The sequence below is a fragment of the Homarus americanus genome, unplaced genomic scaffold, assembly GCF_018991925.1.
Source record: "Homarus americanus isolate GMGI-L3 unplaced genomic scaffold, GMGI_Hamer_2.0 scaffold16712, whole genome shotgun sequence".
NCBI classification, from domain to species: Eukaryota; Metazoa; Arthropoda; class Malacostraca; order Decapoda; family Nephropidae; genus Homarus; species Homarus americanus.
In genome coordinates this window covers 845,597-864,554 of record NW_024757794.1, presented here as the reverse complement: position 1 = coordinate 864,554, position 18,958 = coordinate 845,597, and the positions used below count along the sequence as shown (strand labels likewise).

Below are 18,958 nucleotides of genomic sequence, written 5' to 3'. Positions count from 1 at the left end.
CACCTGAGCCTTTGACTGATGCTGTCACTGTGATCATTATCTTCGTCAGTTTCCCCTGCAGAGCTCATTAATCCACCAGGCTTTCCTTATTGATTTGTGGGGAAATAGATATTAGTCCCCCAAGTCCCTCTCCCTGTGTTGCCCGTCCGAGAATTCAACAGATCTTCCGATGGTTGTATTTACATGTATGGGTGATGGTGAAAGGGTGCGTCCACGTGATCTCGTTACTCACTTGTGTTTATAAACAACTCCACGTGACCTGTGATTTGAGGAGTCACCACCTCCTGCCGCCCGGAGTCAATATTCGTCTGTTATGTTTCACCATTTGTCGCCTTCATCACTCGTTACCAGCCTGGCCATGTTTACGTTCAGTCTGACGCCGCTAACACCATCTACGACACAGCAGCTGACACCAATACCCACGACACGACACAGCAGCTGACACTAACACCCACGACACGACACAGAAGTTGACACCAACACAGGAGCTGAAAACTCAAGAGGTGTGCTGCGTACCTCGGCTTCGTTACCTCGCGTGTGTGGTGTGTCAGGTTCGCCCTAAACGTCGCTATAAAATTTACGACATGAAAAAATAATCTTGGTTATAATTTCTCATCTCTCAGCACACGAGGCAAACATCAGCAGGTCCTGACAACACTCACCCAAAACAACATACATTGCGCTTATGTATGAGTTTCACGTTTGTTTCATACATATGTATATTAATTAAGGTTAAAATATACTATAGTGTTGTTATACATTTATATTTTCCTCAAAGTACAAAAAAATATATCTATTATTTACATGAGAAGTATTATCATCATCCATGGAGGTGGTGTGGGTGAGGCAGGTTGGCGATACTCGCCACACACTTTGCCATCCAGTCGTGGACTTGGGCCACACGCTGTGGGAAGTACTTGACGAACACATCGTTGAGCTTAGGGTCTGGCAGCTTGTGGAAGAGAGGTTCATGGGCCTTGACAAACTCCACCAGGAGGTTCTGAGGCTCCGGGTGGTGAATCAGACCCAGGATGGCCTCCATGGTCGACCTCCTGAAGATGCACATAGACTCCAGCATTCGGGTGTGGAAGGTGAGGAACCTGGAGGACTGGGCGGGGTCTGCCGTGCCGTATAGGAGGGTGTAGGCGTCCATCAGACCTGACTCGTTGTCCAGCAGCCACAGGGCGTCTGTCGCCTCGCTCCGGACCTGAATGAAGGACAGAGGTGATGTTTTAGTGGTGAGTATCATTCTATAGATAAAGTTACATTACTATCCTGTCTACAGTAAGTTAAAAATGTTATCACTCTTCAACCATCATTTTATCTTGTGAAAATTATATTATCGCCTCTCTAGGAGTGTAGAACAGTGGTGTACTCATCTTCCCCCTCCCTCTCTCTGTATCTCTCCCCCTCCCCCCTAGGAACAGTGCCGTTACTCACCAGGTTATGTATAGTGCCGCTCAGTATCTGTGGACGACCCTCTTTCTCGGCGGCGTCCTGCATGTACGCAACACGGTCGTAGTTCCCCGTCAGGTAGTCGAACACAAGGAGGTCACTCCACTGCAACAGGCGAACCAGGTCCCTCTCAGCCGCCTGCTTCAGGGACCTCCTCCCCTTGAGGCCCTGCATTTCGTCTTCCCCTGTGTGTTTCTTCTGCAGGTCTCCGTCATTTATCTTCGTCAGGGTAACTTGGTCTTTGATTCCAGTGATCCTAAATCTCTGAGTTTCGTCTTCTGTGCGTCCCTTCTTCAGGTTGCTCTCCTTCACCAGGTCCAGGGTCTTTGGGTCTTCAATTCCAGTAACTCTGAGGCCTTGCTTCCCGTCTCTTCTGTCTTCCTTCTCCACGTTTGTCTTCGTCAGGATACTCTGGTCTTTGATGTTGGCGACTTTGTAGAGTTTATGTCCCTGGAGACCATCTTCAGGCTCCTCCTTCTGCGTCTCCCCTTCCTCCTCCAGGATACTCAGGGTTGAATTCTTGAGGACGACGTCAAGGAGGATGGAGGGCATGTGATCTCTGAGGAGGAGAGAGAGAGACAAATATTTAGTTACGAATAAATATTACCCTTATTAACTAGCCCCTCCTTAAACTAAGACCACTAACTACCTCCTCGCTAACTAAGACCCTCTAACCACCCCCGATGAGGGACGTATTGAGAAGCAACGATACATTTCTCATTATCTATCTGAATTTAAGGACCCGAGTGGTTAAAGAAGTCTTGTGTGTTACAGGACAGGTACAGTAATTAAGTTCAAACTTCAAGACGTGTTTTACTAATGACTTAAGTTACCTGTCGGCTCCCCCTCACTACCCCTACGGCAGGATCGCCCCCCCCCAACTACCAGACACCGGGTCTAGATGTTAACACGGAAAGGTACAAGTTAATATGGAGTTAAAGTTAACTTAATTGGGCGAGGGAAGGTAGGGGGTTCACACACACACACACACACACCTGACTAGGCCGTGGACCCAAGGTGTTAAGACGACCACGGGAGCATCACCCCAGCCGGCCCGGGCCATCTGGGGGGCCACAGTGGACCACCTTGGCTGGGTCGGCTCACTGAGGGCCACAGGAGGGACGTGGCCCACACCCAGTAGCCGCGACAGGTAAAAGCTGACCACTTCCCCCACCAGCAGGTAGTCGTCAGGATACCTGGTGTAGGAGACGATAATTACAGGTGTTAGGTATGCACAGGTAACTCAACTCATCATATTAAAAAAATCGATAATTGAAGCTGGTGTTTATATGTCTGGTCATGCCGTTTACTGTGACGAACTAACCAAACTAATGTACAGTATATATAAGTTATGTCTGTACAGTAGACGGTAGTTAGGTTAGTAATAACGTTACTCATTTATAGTTTGTATGATAATATTCTACAGGATCGTCTTTATATAAACATCATCTTGAATTGTCGATTTTTTAACGAACTTCGATATACTAAATAATATATCATATAACATTAACAAAATTTATTTACATACAATCAGGTGAGCCTGAGCTACATAAGGTAACATACACAAATTGACCAGCAGAGTACACCTGGTCAGCAGGTGAGGCCGAGTTAACGAGGACGAGTAGTGACTACACTCACCTGTATCTGGCACAAGCGGCGCCGCCCCCGACCAACTCCACCCACTGGTTCTTCGGCCGCCCACATCTCTCCCAGGTGGGTTCCTTCAGTCCCGTCACCTCCTGCGACCTGAGACGCTCCTGTACCCTCCCGACGGTGGCGTCGCTGATCTCAGGCTCTAACAGGAGAGCCTCTACTGCCGGAGAGAAGACCACGCCCTCCACCACCACCTCCAGCCCGTAGTCGCTGATGAGGTTCACCTGTGGTAGGTTCTTCCACGTCTCCCTCACCGTGGGCGTCTTGAAGGTGGATCGGTCTTCCGCAGCCTCCTCCTGCTGGCTCGTGTGGGTCTTTCTCTTGTTGTCTCCGCCCTCCTCCTTGACGGAGAAGTCGAAGTACTTCATGTCAAACACTGGGTTGTACTCGTCGTCCTCCTGATTGTCATAGTCCTCGTCGTAACTGTCGTTCAGTATCAGGTCGTCTTCATCATCATCAAAGTCGTCGTCATCGTCATCGGTGTAGTCGTCCTCCACACTTCGCTTGTACTCAGGATGGTCCTCCAGTTTCCTGACCGTCCTGCCAACACCCAGACCAACATCCCACTTGGTGTTGTCGTTGACACTCATCAAGTCTAATCCGTTGTTTCTGGTGTGGGCGGCCATCATGAGGCCGCCGCCCCTCAGTACCTGGGTGGTGGGCGTCACCTGAACCAACACGAAGGCAACAAGGGAGAGCAGCAGCAGCCCCAGCAGGCACAGCACTACACTCACCAGCCGCTGCATGCGGTACACGGGGAAGGACTGAGGGAAGTAACACCAGCTCCAGCGCCTGTGTGTCCTGAAGGGTTTACCCCAGGTCCTGGACACCACAGGACGCAGAGGGTAGTCTACCGTGGTCAAGAAGTCTCGGGACGCCGTAGCCAAGTTGAGGCGAGGAGAATCGGGCGACGCCATGATGGAATTGACAACTATCATGGAAGATGTGTGGTGGCGAGGTGGTGGCGATCACGAGGCTCGGGGACAGGCGTCCAGTGTGTCCATAAACAGGTCGTCGCTGGCAAGACGTGGCGGTGAAAGGAAATTTTGGCATCGGGGCAGAACAGTAATCCAAGGTTTGGGTTTCCGGTCACGCACAATGGAGGTCTCCCGCCGGGGTGTGTCACGACCCGAGTAATGTTCCCAGGACGTGATGGCGCTCACTTCGTCACCTGCTGCGGGGTAAACCACGCAGGTCTGCTACACGAGAAGTACACACGGCTGTCATTTGTATCGCCATTCATGACGTAATATTTCCATCACAAACTACAAGTGTTTATTGTTCATTCCTTATAAACATCGGTGACTGAGCTGCCAACATTATTTGGGTTCCGTCAGTGAAAGTCAGAGTAGCAGAGCTGTAAGCCGCTCCTCGCCTCCACACTCACGTCTCCTCTCACTGTAAGAAAAAGAAAAACAAAACGAAATTAAAAACATCATTACTTTATTAACTCATCTATGGAGTCACTTAAATAATAATGTTTCTTACTGGCGGACACATACAGGTGTGGCTCTGACGACGCAACAAATACATTCATCCTTTACCAGACTAAAGTAGAAAGAATAAACCGTTGTTGTGCCCCACACAAACACCTCCTCACCTTGACGGCTGCCAAGTGAGCGTCCCAACAGTGTGAAGAATGTGTCCACTCCACGCCCGTCACTCGGCAACGCCCATCCCTCACAATGCCTCACGCCCACACTTTACACAACCACACGCCTCCACCCCACTGCCTTACTTTATACTCTCACCACATACTGGTCGGCTAAGACGGTGTTTTGAGCATTCCCGCCAGGTACTACACGGGTATGTACTGGCTCCTAAATGTACCATAATAAGTGCCAGTGCGACCTAACCCGGATTAGAGAGTTAGTACTTAGTTGTGACATAGCAACAACACACATACAGTACAATACATCTCCAACACATACACGGCAGAGAAGACGATGTGGCACGTGAGGGGCAGAAGGCCACCACAACAACGGGTTCTGCCTCTTACGTCAGAAGGTGGGCGAGAGAGTGAGGTTACCTGCCCGTGTGACTGCTGGCCGACGCCCCTCCGCACACGTTAAGGGACTCTGTATATACTACGTTAAGGGACTCTATATACTAACGTTAAGGGACACTGTATATAATAACGTTAAGGGACACTGTATATAATAACGTTAAGGGACTCTGTAAACACAAACATCAAGGGACTCTGTAAACACACTGTAAAAATTACAATCCGCAAAAACTCTTGACTGCCTCATACTAAACACTGATTCGTTGTGTGTGTGTGTGTGTGTGTGTGGCAGCCAGAGGAAGGAGAGAGAAGAAGAACCCTATCTACCGATAACCCATATCAGCTGCAAGGTGGTTAGGTTAGGTGCAACACGATCACCGTACAGCCTCCTCTTTCACCCATAACTCACTACAGATCTTAAGAGTTGATTATTTATTCTGAATCAGAGAGACCCTTCCTTGGGGTGTGTGTGTGTGGTGTGTGTGTATGTGTGTGTGGTATGTGTGTCTGTGTGTGGTGTGTGTGTATGTGTGTGTGTGGTGTGTGTGGTGTATGTGTGTGTGTGTGTGTGTATGTGTGTGTGTGTGTGTGTGTGTATGTATGTGTGTGTGTGTGTGTGTGTGTGTATGTGTGTGGTGTGTGTGTGTGTGTAAACCCTATCCACTGGACTGGTCACCTTGCAGTAACCTGGTACAAGTGTGTCGTTCCTCGTCCCATCATTAATGGCTGTCACACAAAATTCGTATCATAACCTAACCAAATCTAACACAGCCTAATCATAACTCAACCTAACCTAACCCAACCTAATCCTATCTCAACCTTAACCTAATCCTAACTCAACCTAAACTAATCCCAACTCAACCTAACTAATCCAACATTAACCTAACTTAATCTAATCCTAACTCAACCTAACCTAACCAACACACAGTCCACTATTTTTATAACCGGAAAATATAAGACTTTAATATATACTTGAGATAACTTGTAGTATAATTATTCCACGTTTAAGAGTTATATTTACCGCCAGTAGCAACACACCTGTTTAATTAAGGCTGTGGGAGGTCAGGTAAAGGTGACCACACAGGTTCTGGGGGGGGTGTGTGCTCCTCCTTTAAAGTGTCGCTTCTCTCTCTCTCGTGAAGGTAGGTAAGCTCTCTCTCTCTCTCTCTCTCTCTCTCTCTCTCTCTCTCTCTCTCTCTCTCTCTCTCTCTCTCTCTCTCTCTCTCTCTCTCTCTCTCTCTCTCTCTCTCTCTCTCTCTCTCTCTCTCTCTCTCTCTCATGAAGGTAGGTACACACACACATAAGACCTATGATAATATTTACCTGGGTGAGATAAGCCAGGTGGATAACTTCAACCACAGGTGGACGTTACTGACGGGGATGAGTGAGACAGATAGACAGACAGACAGATAGTCTTATTGTGAAGGTGATGGATAGCCAGGTACTCCACTTCCCTCTAGAGGACAAGAGGTTCTGGAGGGAGGGAGAGAGGGAAGGGACAATACAGCAGGGAGAGAAGAAGGACAATAAGAGGGAGGAGGGAGAAAAAGGTCAACACAGCAGGGAGAGGGAGGCAAGACAATAGGAGGGAGGGGAGAGGGAGGGAGGGGAGAGGGAGGGAGGGACACTCACTGTCAACACAGCTGTGACCAGAGGCTCCCAAGGGCACGGCGGCTCACTGGCTCTAACACCCGTCCTCTGACCCACAGTCTCAAGTTCGAGTCCCGCGATGAGGACCTGTGTGTACGTGGCGTGAGGTGTAGGGCGTAGAGTCATGTAGACATAGGATAATTGCTGTGTGTACATACTATGAGGTTTTCTCTGTACATTCAGATATGGTGTACGTACTGTGATACATCGTGTGCACATGGTGAGAAACTGTGCGTAAGGTGGTAGGCTTTGTGTACGTGATAGGAGGTGTGTACGTACAGCAGCAAGTCGTGTGTGATTGACCGTAGGTAACATGTGCACCGTTGTAGTGTGTGTGTGTGTGTGTGTGTCCAAGGCTTGAGGCTGTGTCAACAGAGACGCGCTCCCGCTTCTCTCTCTGTCTCTCACACACACAGAGAGGTCCAGGACACTCAGCCATTCATGTCATACCTTCCTCAAACAGTCCGTGAGAGAGAGAGAGAGCCAAGGCACCTCTCTCAGGACCCGGGAGAGGAGGAGCCCCCTGAAGAAGGTCGTGGGTCATTTCCCTCGTCATCAGAAGGAAAAGTTCCCCATGAAGCAGGAGAGACCCCACCCAGGTGACCAAGTTCCCACTCACAGCCCCTTACTGCCGCCAGGGGGAGAGGGGAGAGGATGAGGGGAGAGGATGAGGGGAGAGGGGAGAGGGAGAGGGGAGAGTAGCGCCGACTCTTCCTCTCAGTTTTTCCTAGAGATAATTCATGCTACATCTGTCTTTCACTCGTCATTTAGTTGCTTTCTGTTTCCTCTCACCACCATACACCTGTTGCGTCACCACACACACCTGTTGCGTCACCACCATACACCTATTGCGTCACCACCACACACCTGTTGCGTCACCACCATACACCTGTTGCGTCACCACTATTGCTGTGTTCAGCCCTTCACCATCATGACAAAACACCTGTCATTTTCTCATCACCACTACACCTGTTGCTACATATCCCCTCTTAACCACACACAGGTACCATACCACTCACACTTGTAACACCAGTCAGGTACCATTACACTGGAAGACATTGAACACCTGTCTGTCAGTCATTAACAGATGCACGAGACCAAGGAAAGCAAGACCTTGAACACCTGCCTTTGGTAATAACACCCATATGCATACAAAATAAAACCATATGTATTATATACTATATCAAGGGAGTTATATCATTATACTTGGGTAGTCATCATACTCATGGGGCTAAGTCATCATACTCAAGGGGTTAAGTCATCATACTCAAGGGGTTAAGTCATCATACTCAAGGGGTTAAGTCATCATACTCAAGGGGTTAAGTCATCATACTCAAGGGGTTAAGTCATCATACTCAAGGGATTAAGTCACCATACTCAAGGGGTTAAGTCATCATACTCAAGGGGTTAAGTCATCATACTCAAGGGGTAAAGTCACCATACTCAAGGGGTTAAGTCACCATACTCAAGGGGTTAAGTCATCATACTCATGGGGTTAAATCATCATACTCAAGGGGGTTAAGTCATGGGTTAAGAATATCATACTCAAGGGGTTGATCATCATACTCAAGGGTTAGAGTCATCATACTCAAGGGGTTAAGTCACCATACTCAAGGGGTTAAGTCATCATACTCATGGGGCTAAGTCATCATACTCAAGGGGTTAAGTCATCATACTCAAGGGGTTAAGTCATCATACTCAAGGGGTTAAGTCATCATACTCAAGGGGTTAAGTCATCATACTCAAGGGGTTAAGTCATCATACTCAAGGGATTAAGTCACCATACTCAAGGGGTTAAGTCATCATACTCAAGGGGTTAAGTCATCATACTCAAGGGGTAAAGTCACCATACTCAAGGGGTTAAGTCACCATACTCAAGGGGTTAAGTCATCATACTCATGGGGTTAAATCATCATACTCAAGGGGTGGGGGAAGGAGAGAGAGGGATTAGGGCCGGGTTATGTAAATTACAAAGAAAGAAAACCGAAGAAAAATATCGGTACCTCCAGAAAAGTAAAAATATCGGTACCTCCAGAAAATTAAAAATATTTGAGGTTTAGAGGAGTGATGAAAGTGACATGGCCGACTGGGACACACGGTGGATGGGATCTAAGGTGAAATATTTGGCGGGTAAACACAAGGAGAATGACGGTGTGTGGTGAAGAAGAACCATAACAACAACAGCGATAAATACAATAACAAAAGCACCAACAAATACAATAACAAACACAACAAAAGCAATAAGAACAACTACAATAACAAAAACAGCAACAACAAGGAGTCTTATATTTGGTTGGTAAAGACAAGAAGACTGACAGTGAGGAGAAAGAGTTGATGAAGAAGAAGAAGAAACAAAGAAGAAGAATGTCAAATATTTAGATGGTAAACACATGAAGAAGAGGAAGAGAAGAAGAGATGGAGGAGAAGATGAGAGGAGGAGAAGAAATGAAAGAGAAGATGAAGAAGAGGAGGGGGAGAAGAGGAAAAGGAGAAGAGGAGAAGAAGAAAACACACAAAACTAACAGACTATGGACACTTGGAAGAGAGAATTAATGTAGAGGAAACTACTTAAAGGGCTGGAATGGAAGAGGGGAGGGGGAGGGAAGGGGAATGGGTACTAGTCTGTCTGTCTCTCTCTTTCGATCCTTCTGTAAATTTCTTTCTCTCTCCCTTTTCTCATTTTGTTTACCTTTTCGTTTCTTATCTCTCTCTCTCTCTCTCTCTCTCTCTAAGGGGTGCCTGCTAGTTAGTGTGTTTTGTTGGGTGGTGGGAGTCAGAGTGTGTGGGGGAGGGGGCGTGGGTGTGTTTGTATCATTAGTTAAACACACACACACACACACACACACACACACATTCCTCGGACCCTTAACAATTATGCAGAAAGCACATTTAGGTCGTTAGGTTTGAGGAGCTACGGTTAGGTTAGGTTAGGTTAGGTTAGGTTAGGTTAGGTTACAAGAAGATGAGGTTAAGAGTATCTTAGGGTAGAGGTTGGGTACGTTTGGTTAGGTTAAATTAAAGTAAAGTTTGGTTGGATTAAGTTAAAGGTGAGTTAGGTTAAAGCTAGTTTAGATTAAAGGTAAGGTAGGTTAGGTTAGGTACATTAAGTTAGGTTAGGTTAGGTTAAGGATTAATGACCGGATTTTAACACAAGCTAATCCTTTGAAACTTAGAAATGGACACTTAAGAGGAAAACACTGGCCAGTTACCTGTAATTAAACCCTTTCCCTGAATAGCCTTAGAAGACACTCACCTGACTCTGACACTCATCTGACACACACCTGACTCTGACACTCACTTGACACTCACCTGACACACACCGGACTCTGACACTCACCTGACTCTGACACTCACTTGACACACACACGGACTCTGACACTCTAACTTGACACTCACCTGACTCTGACACTCATCTGACACACACCTGACTCTGACACTCACTTGACACTCACCTGACTCTGACACTCACCTAACACAGCCTTGGGTAAAACTGGATCCTAAATGCCAGTGTGGTATCAACAGTGAACCTTTCAACTGATGCTAAAACAGGTACAGAAATCCTCGTGGGTTGTGGTGAGGGGGGGGGGGGTGTGAATACCTGTGTATCTCCTCAACACACCTGGTGAATGTTTAAGCTTATTGACTCGCTACAAACGTCTTCATCACACGCACACACACACGACCTCCATCCCTAAAGCAGATGTACAAGGCTGTGTGTGGTTCATTACAGCAGAGGTTTATGATACAGTACTACAAGTCACCCGGGAACTCATATGGCCTACAGCTGGAATGATCAAGTAGTCGTCTTTCCTGTCTCAGCGGTGTACAGTCACTGAATAAAAACTATCAATACAAAATTGTGTTGAGAAAATATGACGCAACGGACGAAGGATTTTGACAACCCTACCGAGACAACAAGAGTCGTAGTGTTCATTGTGGAATTCATCGATCACCCCAAGTACAGATAGTTTTGAGTGACACGTAAAGAAAGGCTGTCCCCCTCAACGATGCCAAGGTAAAAATGTTCCGGATCACCTGAAGAATCGTCACCCCAGCACCGCTCTTGGGTACTGCTTCGTCAGGTGAGCCAATGTTACCATATAAGTCCTATATTTTGATACTAACCTTGTAATAGACTTTGTTCACGAGTTTAAACACCTGAATTGATCGAGAGAGAGAGAGAGAGATTTAAAAAAGTTTCCCATGTAATTATCTTTCATAAAAATGACTAAACTTTTAAGCGGAAAATTGGACGCCATTAAAAATCTGACTGCGTTTAGTCAACCCACCTCCCCTGACCTGACTCAACCCACCTCTCCTGACCTGACTCAACCCACCTCTCCTGACCTGACTCAACCCACCTCCCCTGACCTGACTCAACCCACCTCTCCTGACCTGACTCAACCCACCACCCACCTCCCCTGACCTGGTTAAGTTAGGTTATTAAGATATCTTTGTAGACCGCACGCAACAGTAACACCGAAGATTAAGTTAGGTGAGGTAGGTTAAGTTAGGTGAGGTAGGTGGTCGTGTGTGTAGGGAAGGTAAGTTAGGTTACGGTAAATAGGCTTAGGTGAGGCTGGTTAGTGTACACATTAAGTGATGCACAGAGCTACCCACCCACATGACGGGCAACATCAGTGTGTGTGTGGAGGATACACACACATGACGTCCTATACTCCACAGGCTATTGATAAAAGGATGATATATATACTAACACTCGGAACTATATACTGTATATATAGTTTCGAGTGTTAGAATTACAATTTTAGATCAGAGTTAAAATATAAACATATACAAGGTCCGTAATAAGAACAATACAGCAAATATATCACACAATATTTTCCTTTCAAACTGATAAAGTATTTTTAATCCCACAGAAAATATACATCAAAAAATAATTCAATCTTCTTTCCAATTCGGTGTTAATTTGTTTCATTTTATTTCGTTTCTGTTGGGACAGACGCGAACACATCACTCACACTCACTGTGCGGGTCCTCGTGAGATAAATGTGTTAAGTAATATATTATTTCATCCAACGTGCAGGTGGTGTCAGTTCAGCTCACACAAAGGTTATGATGCCAGTGATGCAACGATACAGCGGAGAGGCATTAGTTATGCAATTGGCAGGCAGGAGGGCTGGAGGCGTCAAGCTATAACTCGAGGCAAACAAATGAAATATAACCATCGTTTACATTTTTTTTACGCGCTGTTTGGGTTTTCCAGTGAGTGGGTGAGCGTGTACACCACCGCCCCTCCTCAACACACCTTTCTAATGACTGATTAAATCACGATATTTTGCACCCGTAATAAATACTGCGCGGGTCACTTGATACCCGGTACACTTGCCAACACAGTAACACACCTGGAACACGTCGGGGATACAGCTCTCCAGGAGGGGATAAATTCTTGACAATGAGGAAACTCAACACAACACACGCAACAATGGGCAGGGAGAGGGACAAAGTACTACCTCCCACCGCCGCGTCCCAGTAGAAACTGAGGCGGTGGTGGAGGTGGACGGAGTCGGACGTGTGAGGGAGGAGGGAGAACGCGTTGGGGATGGTGGAGGGGGGGAGGGGACCCCATTCCCAGTGGTTCGTTCACGCTGAACGTTCCTCTGAGGGAATTGTGAGAGTTTGTGCACAAGGGGAACGCTATACACTCCAACTTAATTATGTAGGTTTCCTGGGTGACGATGAAAGGATAATCTGGTTCAAGTGACGGGCTTAACCGGTCTGATAATGACTTTACTGCCTCGTGCATGAGTCTGTGCTTGATGGGGTGCTGAGTGGCAGGGTGGGGAGCCTTTGTTAGGACAGAGAGGGAAACAGCCGGCCACCAGGATTAATCCCCGGCCTCACAGAGTTCTCTCAACTGAGCCCAAGAGAGTATCAACAAACAGTTACGGAGACCAATAAGAACCGACTATCTCAGCCAAGTACTCCAGGTTATAAGAGAACTGTTATCGAGGTTTCCAGTGAAATCATTTCCCTCCGCTCACCTCCCTGTCTCCTGGGACAACACGAAGCATTTTGGGAGAGACGAAGAGCAGCGGTACTACAGTGATCCGTCAGGGGGTGGACAAGCCAGTTCCCACCACCAGTGTTGCCACACATCGGGAAACACCTTTATCGTGCGTTCTCTCTTCACTTGATATCTTATCGTCCAACAGCAGATAAATTCCCCCCCACCCGCGTCACCTTGGCAGTAAAGGACCCGAGGGCTTCCCTGAGATAAACATTAGGTCGATGGAGGGAATTCTACGCTTTCAAGGTTTTTTTTTTACCTGAGGCGCAACATCCTAAGACAGAGACATTAATCCAAGGGTGTATGGTAAATGAAAGAGACGGTGGGGTGTGGCGACCATCACAGCTCTCCACTAACTGGCTGATCTCCCACCCTGCCGCCGCCGCCTCCAAGCTGCCGCTCCGGCCTGGCCTGACACCACCAACAATTTGTTCTGCTTTATTTATCACCACTCCGAGGAGGTGTTGCTAGAGCCAATGCCTGTGGTTAATTTTTAGAGAATTACCGACTGATCTGTACCGACTAATTTTTATAAGGTGGAGACGTGTTGTGGTGGGGGTGGGCCGTGTTGGAAAGGGAGAGAGAAGGGCAGGCAACTGTGGGTCACACATGTAGGTGCTCGGGTGGGAGTGAGGCAGCCTGCAGCACGCACAGTAATCCTATCTCGCCGTTTTTCCGTTTTGCTTGGCCGGCGTGTTTCACCTCCTGATTTAACATAATAAACATACACTTTCTCTCACAACATAACCGAAATAGAGAGAAAATAGAAGGAAATTCATAATGGTAATCAGTATTTAGTCGCCTGATGCAAAAACTTGTGAGATAAGGTTAAGGATCACGCACCTAGGTTGCTCTACAGCCAGTAATAACAGGAAGGAGCTTCAACTACACAACCTTACATGAACACAAACCGCAGCTTCAGGCTTCACTAACCCCGTAATTTCATCCCAGGGAGGAACCGGCAAGTCACTGTCACAGCCGACCTAATGATCTCTTCCAACACTAATGTTTAACTCTGATATGAAAGACAAGTTTGATAGAAGTTAACTCTCCCTGACACAACACACTCGCTGGTGGGTGACTTGAGTGCGTTCCTGACACAACACACTAGCTGGTAGGTGACTTGAGTGCGTTCCTGACACAACACACTAGCTGGTAGGTGACTTGAGTGCGTTACTGATAAACAAAATAATACACAATTGCATCTTAGAATTTTACTTGGTGTTGAATCCTCAAAAATTTGTCCCTTGGTTGGTGGTAAAAATAAGATTCTACATTAATTAAACGTTTTCACTTAGTAACAGTTAAAAGACAACATTAACGTAAAGAATATTTTGGAGTTAGAGTCAGTTAAATATGTGAGGGAGGAGAGGATGGAAGAGGGAGGGAAGGTGAGAGGAAGGTAAGGGGGGTTGGGAAGAGGAAGGAGGGAAGGTGAGAGGAAGGTAAGGGGGTGATAATACCGGTGTTATGCAGTTACAGAAGAACACACAGACGGCCAGTGTTACCTGTCCTCCTAGTAACCCTTCCCACAGGATGGAGATTAGATAGATAGATAGAGGGATAGATAGATAGATAGAGGGATAGATAGATAGATAGAGGGATAGATAGATAGATAGAGGGATAGAGGGATAGGCAATCAGGATAAAGCAGACAGATAATTAAATATGACGCATGAATAAACAGATAGACAGCCAGCAAGAGAGACAGACAGGTAGATAGTTATAGGGAGTAGCAGATTGACAGAGGTAGATGGATAAAGAGACAGATAGATTAAGAAGCAGACAGATATATGAACAGACAGACAGACAGACAGATGAAGGCTGCGGGGAGGGAGACGACGACCCAGAAAATTAACTACGTCAGGATATATTACACGCTGGTTGGTCACTTGGGACGAACCTAGTCCTAATGGGCCCTAGTCCTGATGGGCCCTAGTCCTGATGGGCCCTAGTCCTGATGGGCCTTAGTCCTGATGGGCCCTAGTCCTGATGGGCCCTAGTCCTGATGGGCCCTAGTCCTGATGGGCCTTAGTCCTGATGGGCCTTAGTCCTGATGGGCCCTAGTCCTGATGGGCCCTAGTCCTGATGGGCCCTCGTCCTGATGGGCCCTCGTCCTGATGGGCCCTCGTCCTGATGGGTCCTAGTCCTGATGGGTCCTAGTCCTGATGGGTCCTAGTCCTGATGGGCCCTAGTCCTGATGGGCCCTCGTCCTGATGGGCCCTCGTCCTGATGGGCCCTCACAAGACTTCACCTTATGAACTCTTGAACTTTTACCCTCAGGCACATCGTTTAAAGGTCTGGCAGTAGAGGGTCACACACACACACATACACACACACACACACACACACACACACACACACACACACACACACACACACACACACACACACACACACACGTACGTTTATCATCAAGTAGGTAAACAGTGTTAGATGGAGACAGGACTGGTCTTGTCCCGGGTGTGTCCTCGGGTCAGCTCGTACTGTCGGTCGAGGTGATGTCTGGGCCTTAGTGTGTGGTGGCTGAGTGGATATAGCGCTCGTCTCCTGTATCAAGGGTCGTTGGTTTGATTCCGAGGCACTTTCACTTTTAATGTTACATACTTTACAGTGAGTAGAACAGAATTTAACTTGTATTAGTTCTGAGATGCACGAGTAGCCATAAAAAGACGACGAACCCGCCATGGTGGCTATAATAAAGACGACGAACCCGCCATGGTGGCTGTAATAAAGACGACGAACCCGCCATGGTGGCTATAATAAAGACGACGAACCCGCCATGGTGGCTATAATAAAGACGACGAACCCGCCATGGTGGCTATAATAAAGACGACGAACCCGCCATGGTGGCTGTAATAAAGACGACGAACCCGCCATGGCTATAATAAAGACGACGAACCCGCCATGGTGGCTGTAATAAAGACGACGAACCCGCCATCGGCTATAATAAAGACGACGAACCCGCCATGGTGGGTAATAAAGACGACAGACCCGCCATCGTGGCTATAATAAAGACGACGAACCCGCCATCGTGGCTATAATAAAGACGACGAACCCGCCATGGTGGCTATAATAAAGACGACGAACCCGCCATGGTGGCTATAATAAAGACGACGAACCCGCCATGGTGGCATAATAAAGACGACGAACCCGCCATCGATGGCATAATAAAGACGACGAACCCGCCATGGTGGCTGTAATAAAGACGACGAACCCGCCATCGTGGCTATAATAAAGACGACGACCCGCCATGGTGGCTGTAATAAAGACGACGAACCCGCCATGGTGGCTATAATAAAGACGACGAACCCGCCGGTGGCTGTAATAAAGACGACGAACCCGCCATGGTGGCGTAATAAAGACGACGAACCCGCCATGGTAATAAAAGACGACGAACCCGCCATCGTGGCTATAATAAGACGACGAACCCGCCATGGTGGCTGCAATAAAGACGACGAACCCGCCCTATAATAAAGACGACGAACCCGCCATGGTGGCTGTAATAAAGACGACGAACCCGCCATGGTGGCTGTAAAGACGACGAACCCGCCATCGTGGTGGCAAAGACGACGAACCCGCCATGGTGGCTGTAATAAAGACGACGAAACCCGCCATGGTGGCTGTAATAAACCCGCCACGACAGACCCGCCATGGTGGCTGTAATAAAGACGACAGACCCGCCATGGTGGCTGTAATAAAGACGACGAACCCGCCATGGTGGCTGTAATGAACGACGAACCCGCCATGGTGGCTATAATAAAGACGACGAACCCGCCATCGTGGCTATAATAAAGACGACGAACCCGCCATCGTGGCTATAATAAAGACGACGAACCCGCCATCGTGGCTATAATAAAGACGACGAACCCGCCATCGTGGCTATAATAAAGACGACGAACCCGCCATCGTGGCTATAATAAAGACGACGAACCCGCCATCGTGGCTATAATAAAGACGACGAACCCGCCATCGTGGCTGTAATAAAGACGACGAACCCGCCATCGTGGCTATAATAAAGACGACGAACCCGCCATCGTGGCTATAATAAAGACGACGAACCCGCCATCGTGGCTATAATAAAGACGACGAACCCGCCATCGTGGCTATAATAAAGACGACGAACCCGCCATGGTGGCTGTAATAAAGACGACGAACCCGCCGGTGGCTGTAATAAAGACGACGAACCCCGCCGGTGGCTGCAATAAAGACGACGAACCCGCCATCGTGGCTATAATAAAGACGACGAACCCGCCATCGTGGCTATAATAAAGACGACGGCCATCTGCTATAATAACGAGACCCGCCACGAACCCGCCATCGTGGCTGTAATAAAGACGACAACCCGCCATCGTGGTAATAAAGACGACGAACCCGCCATCGTGGCTGTAATAAAGACGACGACCCGCCATAATAAAGACGACGAACCCGCCATCGTGGCTATAATAAAGACGACGAACCCGCCATCGTGGCTATAATAAAGACGACGAACCCGCCATGGTGGCTATAATAAAGACGACGAACCCGCCATCGTGGCTATAATAAAGACGACGAACCCGCCATGGTGGCTGTAATAGGAGTAAAGTGACTAACCCAGCAGTCTCGGGTTCACAGACGGTGATGAAACTGGCCCCTGACCAGGCAGTACGTGTTGTGTTGACTTAATGAGACAAAAAACAGAACAAAAACAACTGAATATGTAAGACGTTCCTTGACCTGTTCACCTCTCAAGTCGTCCTTAAACCTTGCGAAAATTTAACAGTAATAATCAATTTCCCTCAGCCGTTAGTTGTTGACGCGGAGGAATACTTATAAACAACAACAACGTAAACAAGATACCTGTTTCCTTCACCTGACACTGTAACGACTGTTAGGGCCTCAGATGTAAGTTAGGTGAACACTACATCAAGGTCACTCTGGTTCAACACACCAGCAGACTGTGAACTCTCCTGAGGACAAGGTCTCCCCCCAGCATCGTCTCCTACCCCCAGCAGTCTGCCCCGCGCACCGCTGAAGGTTGCTCACCCCTTCACCTGGTGGCGGCAGCTGCTGGGAACTTTATATGTCTCTACTTGATCTTATAAGTGTCGTCTTGTTTCTCTTAAATCTTCATTTCTGACAATTTGTGGTTAAGAGCAGCGGGTTCACGAGCCAGCACCCAGAGTCTTAGAGGCTCTGGGTTCACGAGCCAGCACCCAGAGTCTTAGAGGCTCTGGGTTCACGAGCCAGCACCCAGAGTCTTAGAGGCTCTGGGTTCACGAGCCAGCACCCAGAGTCTTAGAGGCTCTGGGTTCACGAGCCAGCACCCAGAGTCTCAGAGGCTCGAAAGATAAAATTTCCTCGTAAGTGAAGGTATTGAAGTAAACCTGACGTTGAATTCACCTAAAAAAGCTAATATAATCGATTATTTACCGAGACTCAGCCTGAACTACTGCTCGTTCACACACAAGACTCACAGAGACAACATTTGGGAAAGATTATCACACCTTTCATCTCGTCCCCTCGACCTCAGGTACTCCCTCAATGTGTCTAATTAAAGGTGAATCTCGGTGTAATACTCATGTTATTTTTAGATATTAAAATTACGCTTCACTATAAGTCATCATGTGTGTGTGTGTGTGTGTGTGTGTGTGTGTGTGTGTGTGTGTGTGTGTGTGTGTACCTTATTTCCGGCTGTATCTCATCAGTTTTGCTGTCTGGTTGAAGCTGTGTTAAAAACATCCCTCATTCTGGTACAAACTATCCATCAGTCAGGTAAGTAATGACTGCCATTGTGTTGACTAAACCTGTATGAAATAATAAAATAAAAGATGTTGCCTTTAAAAGTATATATGTACTACACTATACTTACGACATATACCGTATAAGTATATAAAACTTTATAATAAACAGTGTAATAATAATAATAATAATAATAATAATAATAATAATAATAATAATAATATTTCTCAATTGTCTTAGAGTGAACAAGACCCACAAGAGACAACATAGCGAGACGACCCAGAGATTAACGAGAGAGAGAGAGAGATTAACGAGAGAGAGAAAAATTAACGAGAGAGAAACAAGAAATATGGAGGAGGAAGATTATTTATAGAAAGGAAGGTGAAACTCGACGCTGGTGGGAGAAGGATAGGAGAGGGGCGGGAGGGAGAGGGGGGAGGAGCA

At 47.3% G+C, this 18,958-nt stretch overlaps 1 protein-coding gene across 2 annotated transcripts; it reads right to left on the bottom strand.

Moving 5' to 3' along the window:
• Positions 1 to 748: 748 nt before the first annotated feature.
• LOC121857714 (extracellular serine/threonine protein kinase four-jointed-like) lies at positions 749 to 13,077 on the bottom strand. Of its 2 annotated transcripts, none has more exons than XM_042353805.1 (5): positions 13,054 to 13,077; positions 3,094 to 4,506; positions 2,451 to 2,651; positions 1,441 to 2,014; positions 749 to 1,207 (listed from the first exon to the last, which is right to left on the bottom strand). In XM_042353805.1, the coding sequence occupies exons 2-5, from the start codon at positions 4,044 to 4,046 to the stop codon at positions 821 to 823; spliced, it is 2,115 nt and encodes a 704-aa protein (XP_042209739.1). In that variant the 5' UTR covers positions 4,047 to 4,506; positions 13,054 to 13,077; the 3' UTR covers positions 749 to 820. The 2 variants fall into 2 exon arrangements, with proteins under 2 accessions (XP_042209739.1, XP_042209738.1); XM_042353804.1 differs by lacking the exon at positions 13,054 to 13,077 and adding an exon at positions 12,130 to 12,284.
• Positions 13,078 to 18,958: the final 5,881 nt, after the last annotated feature.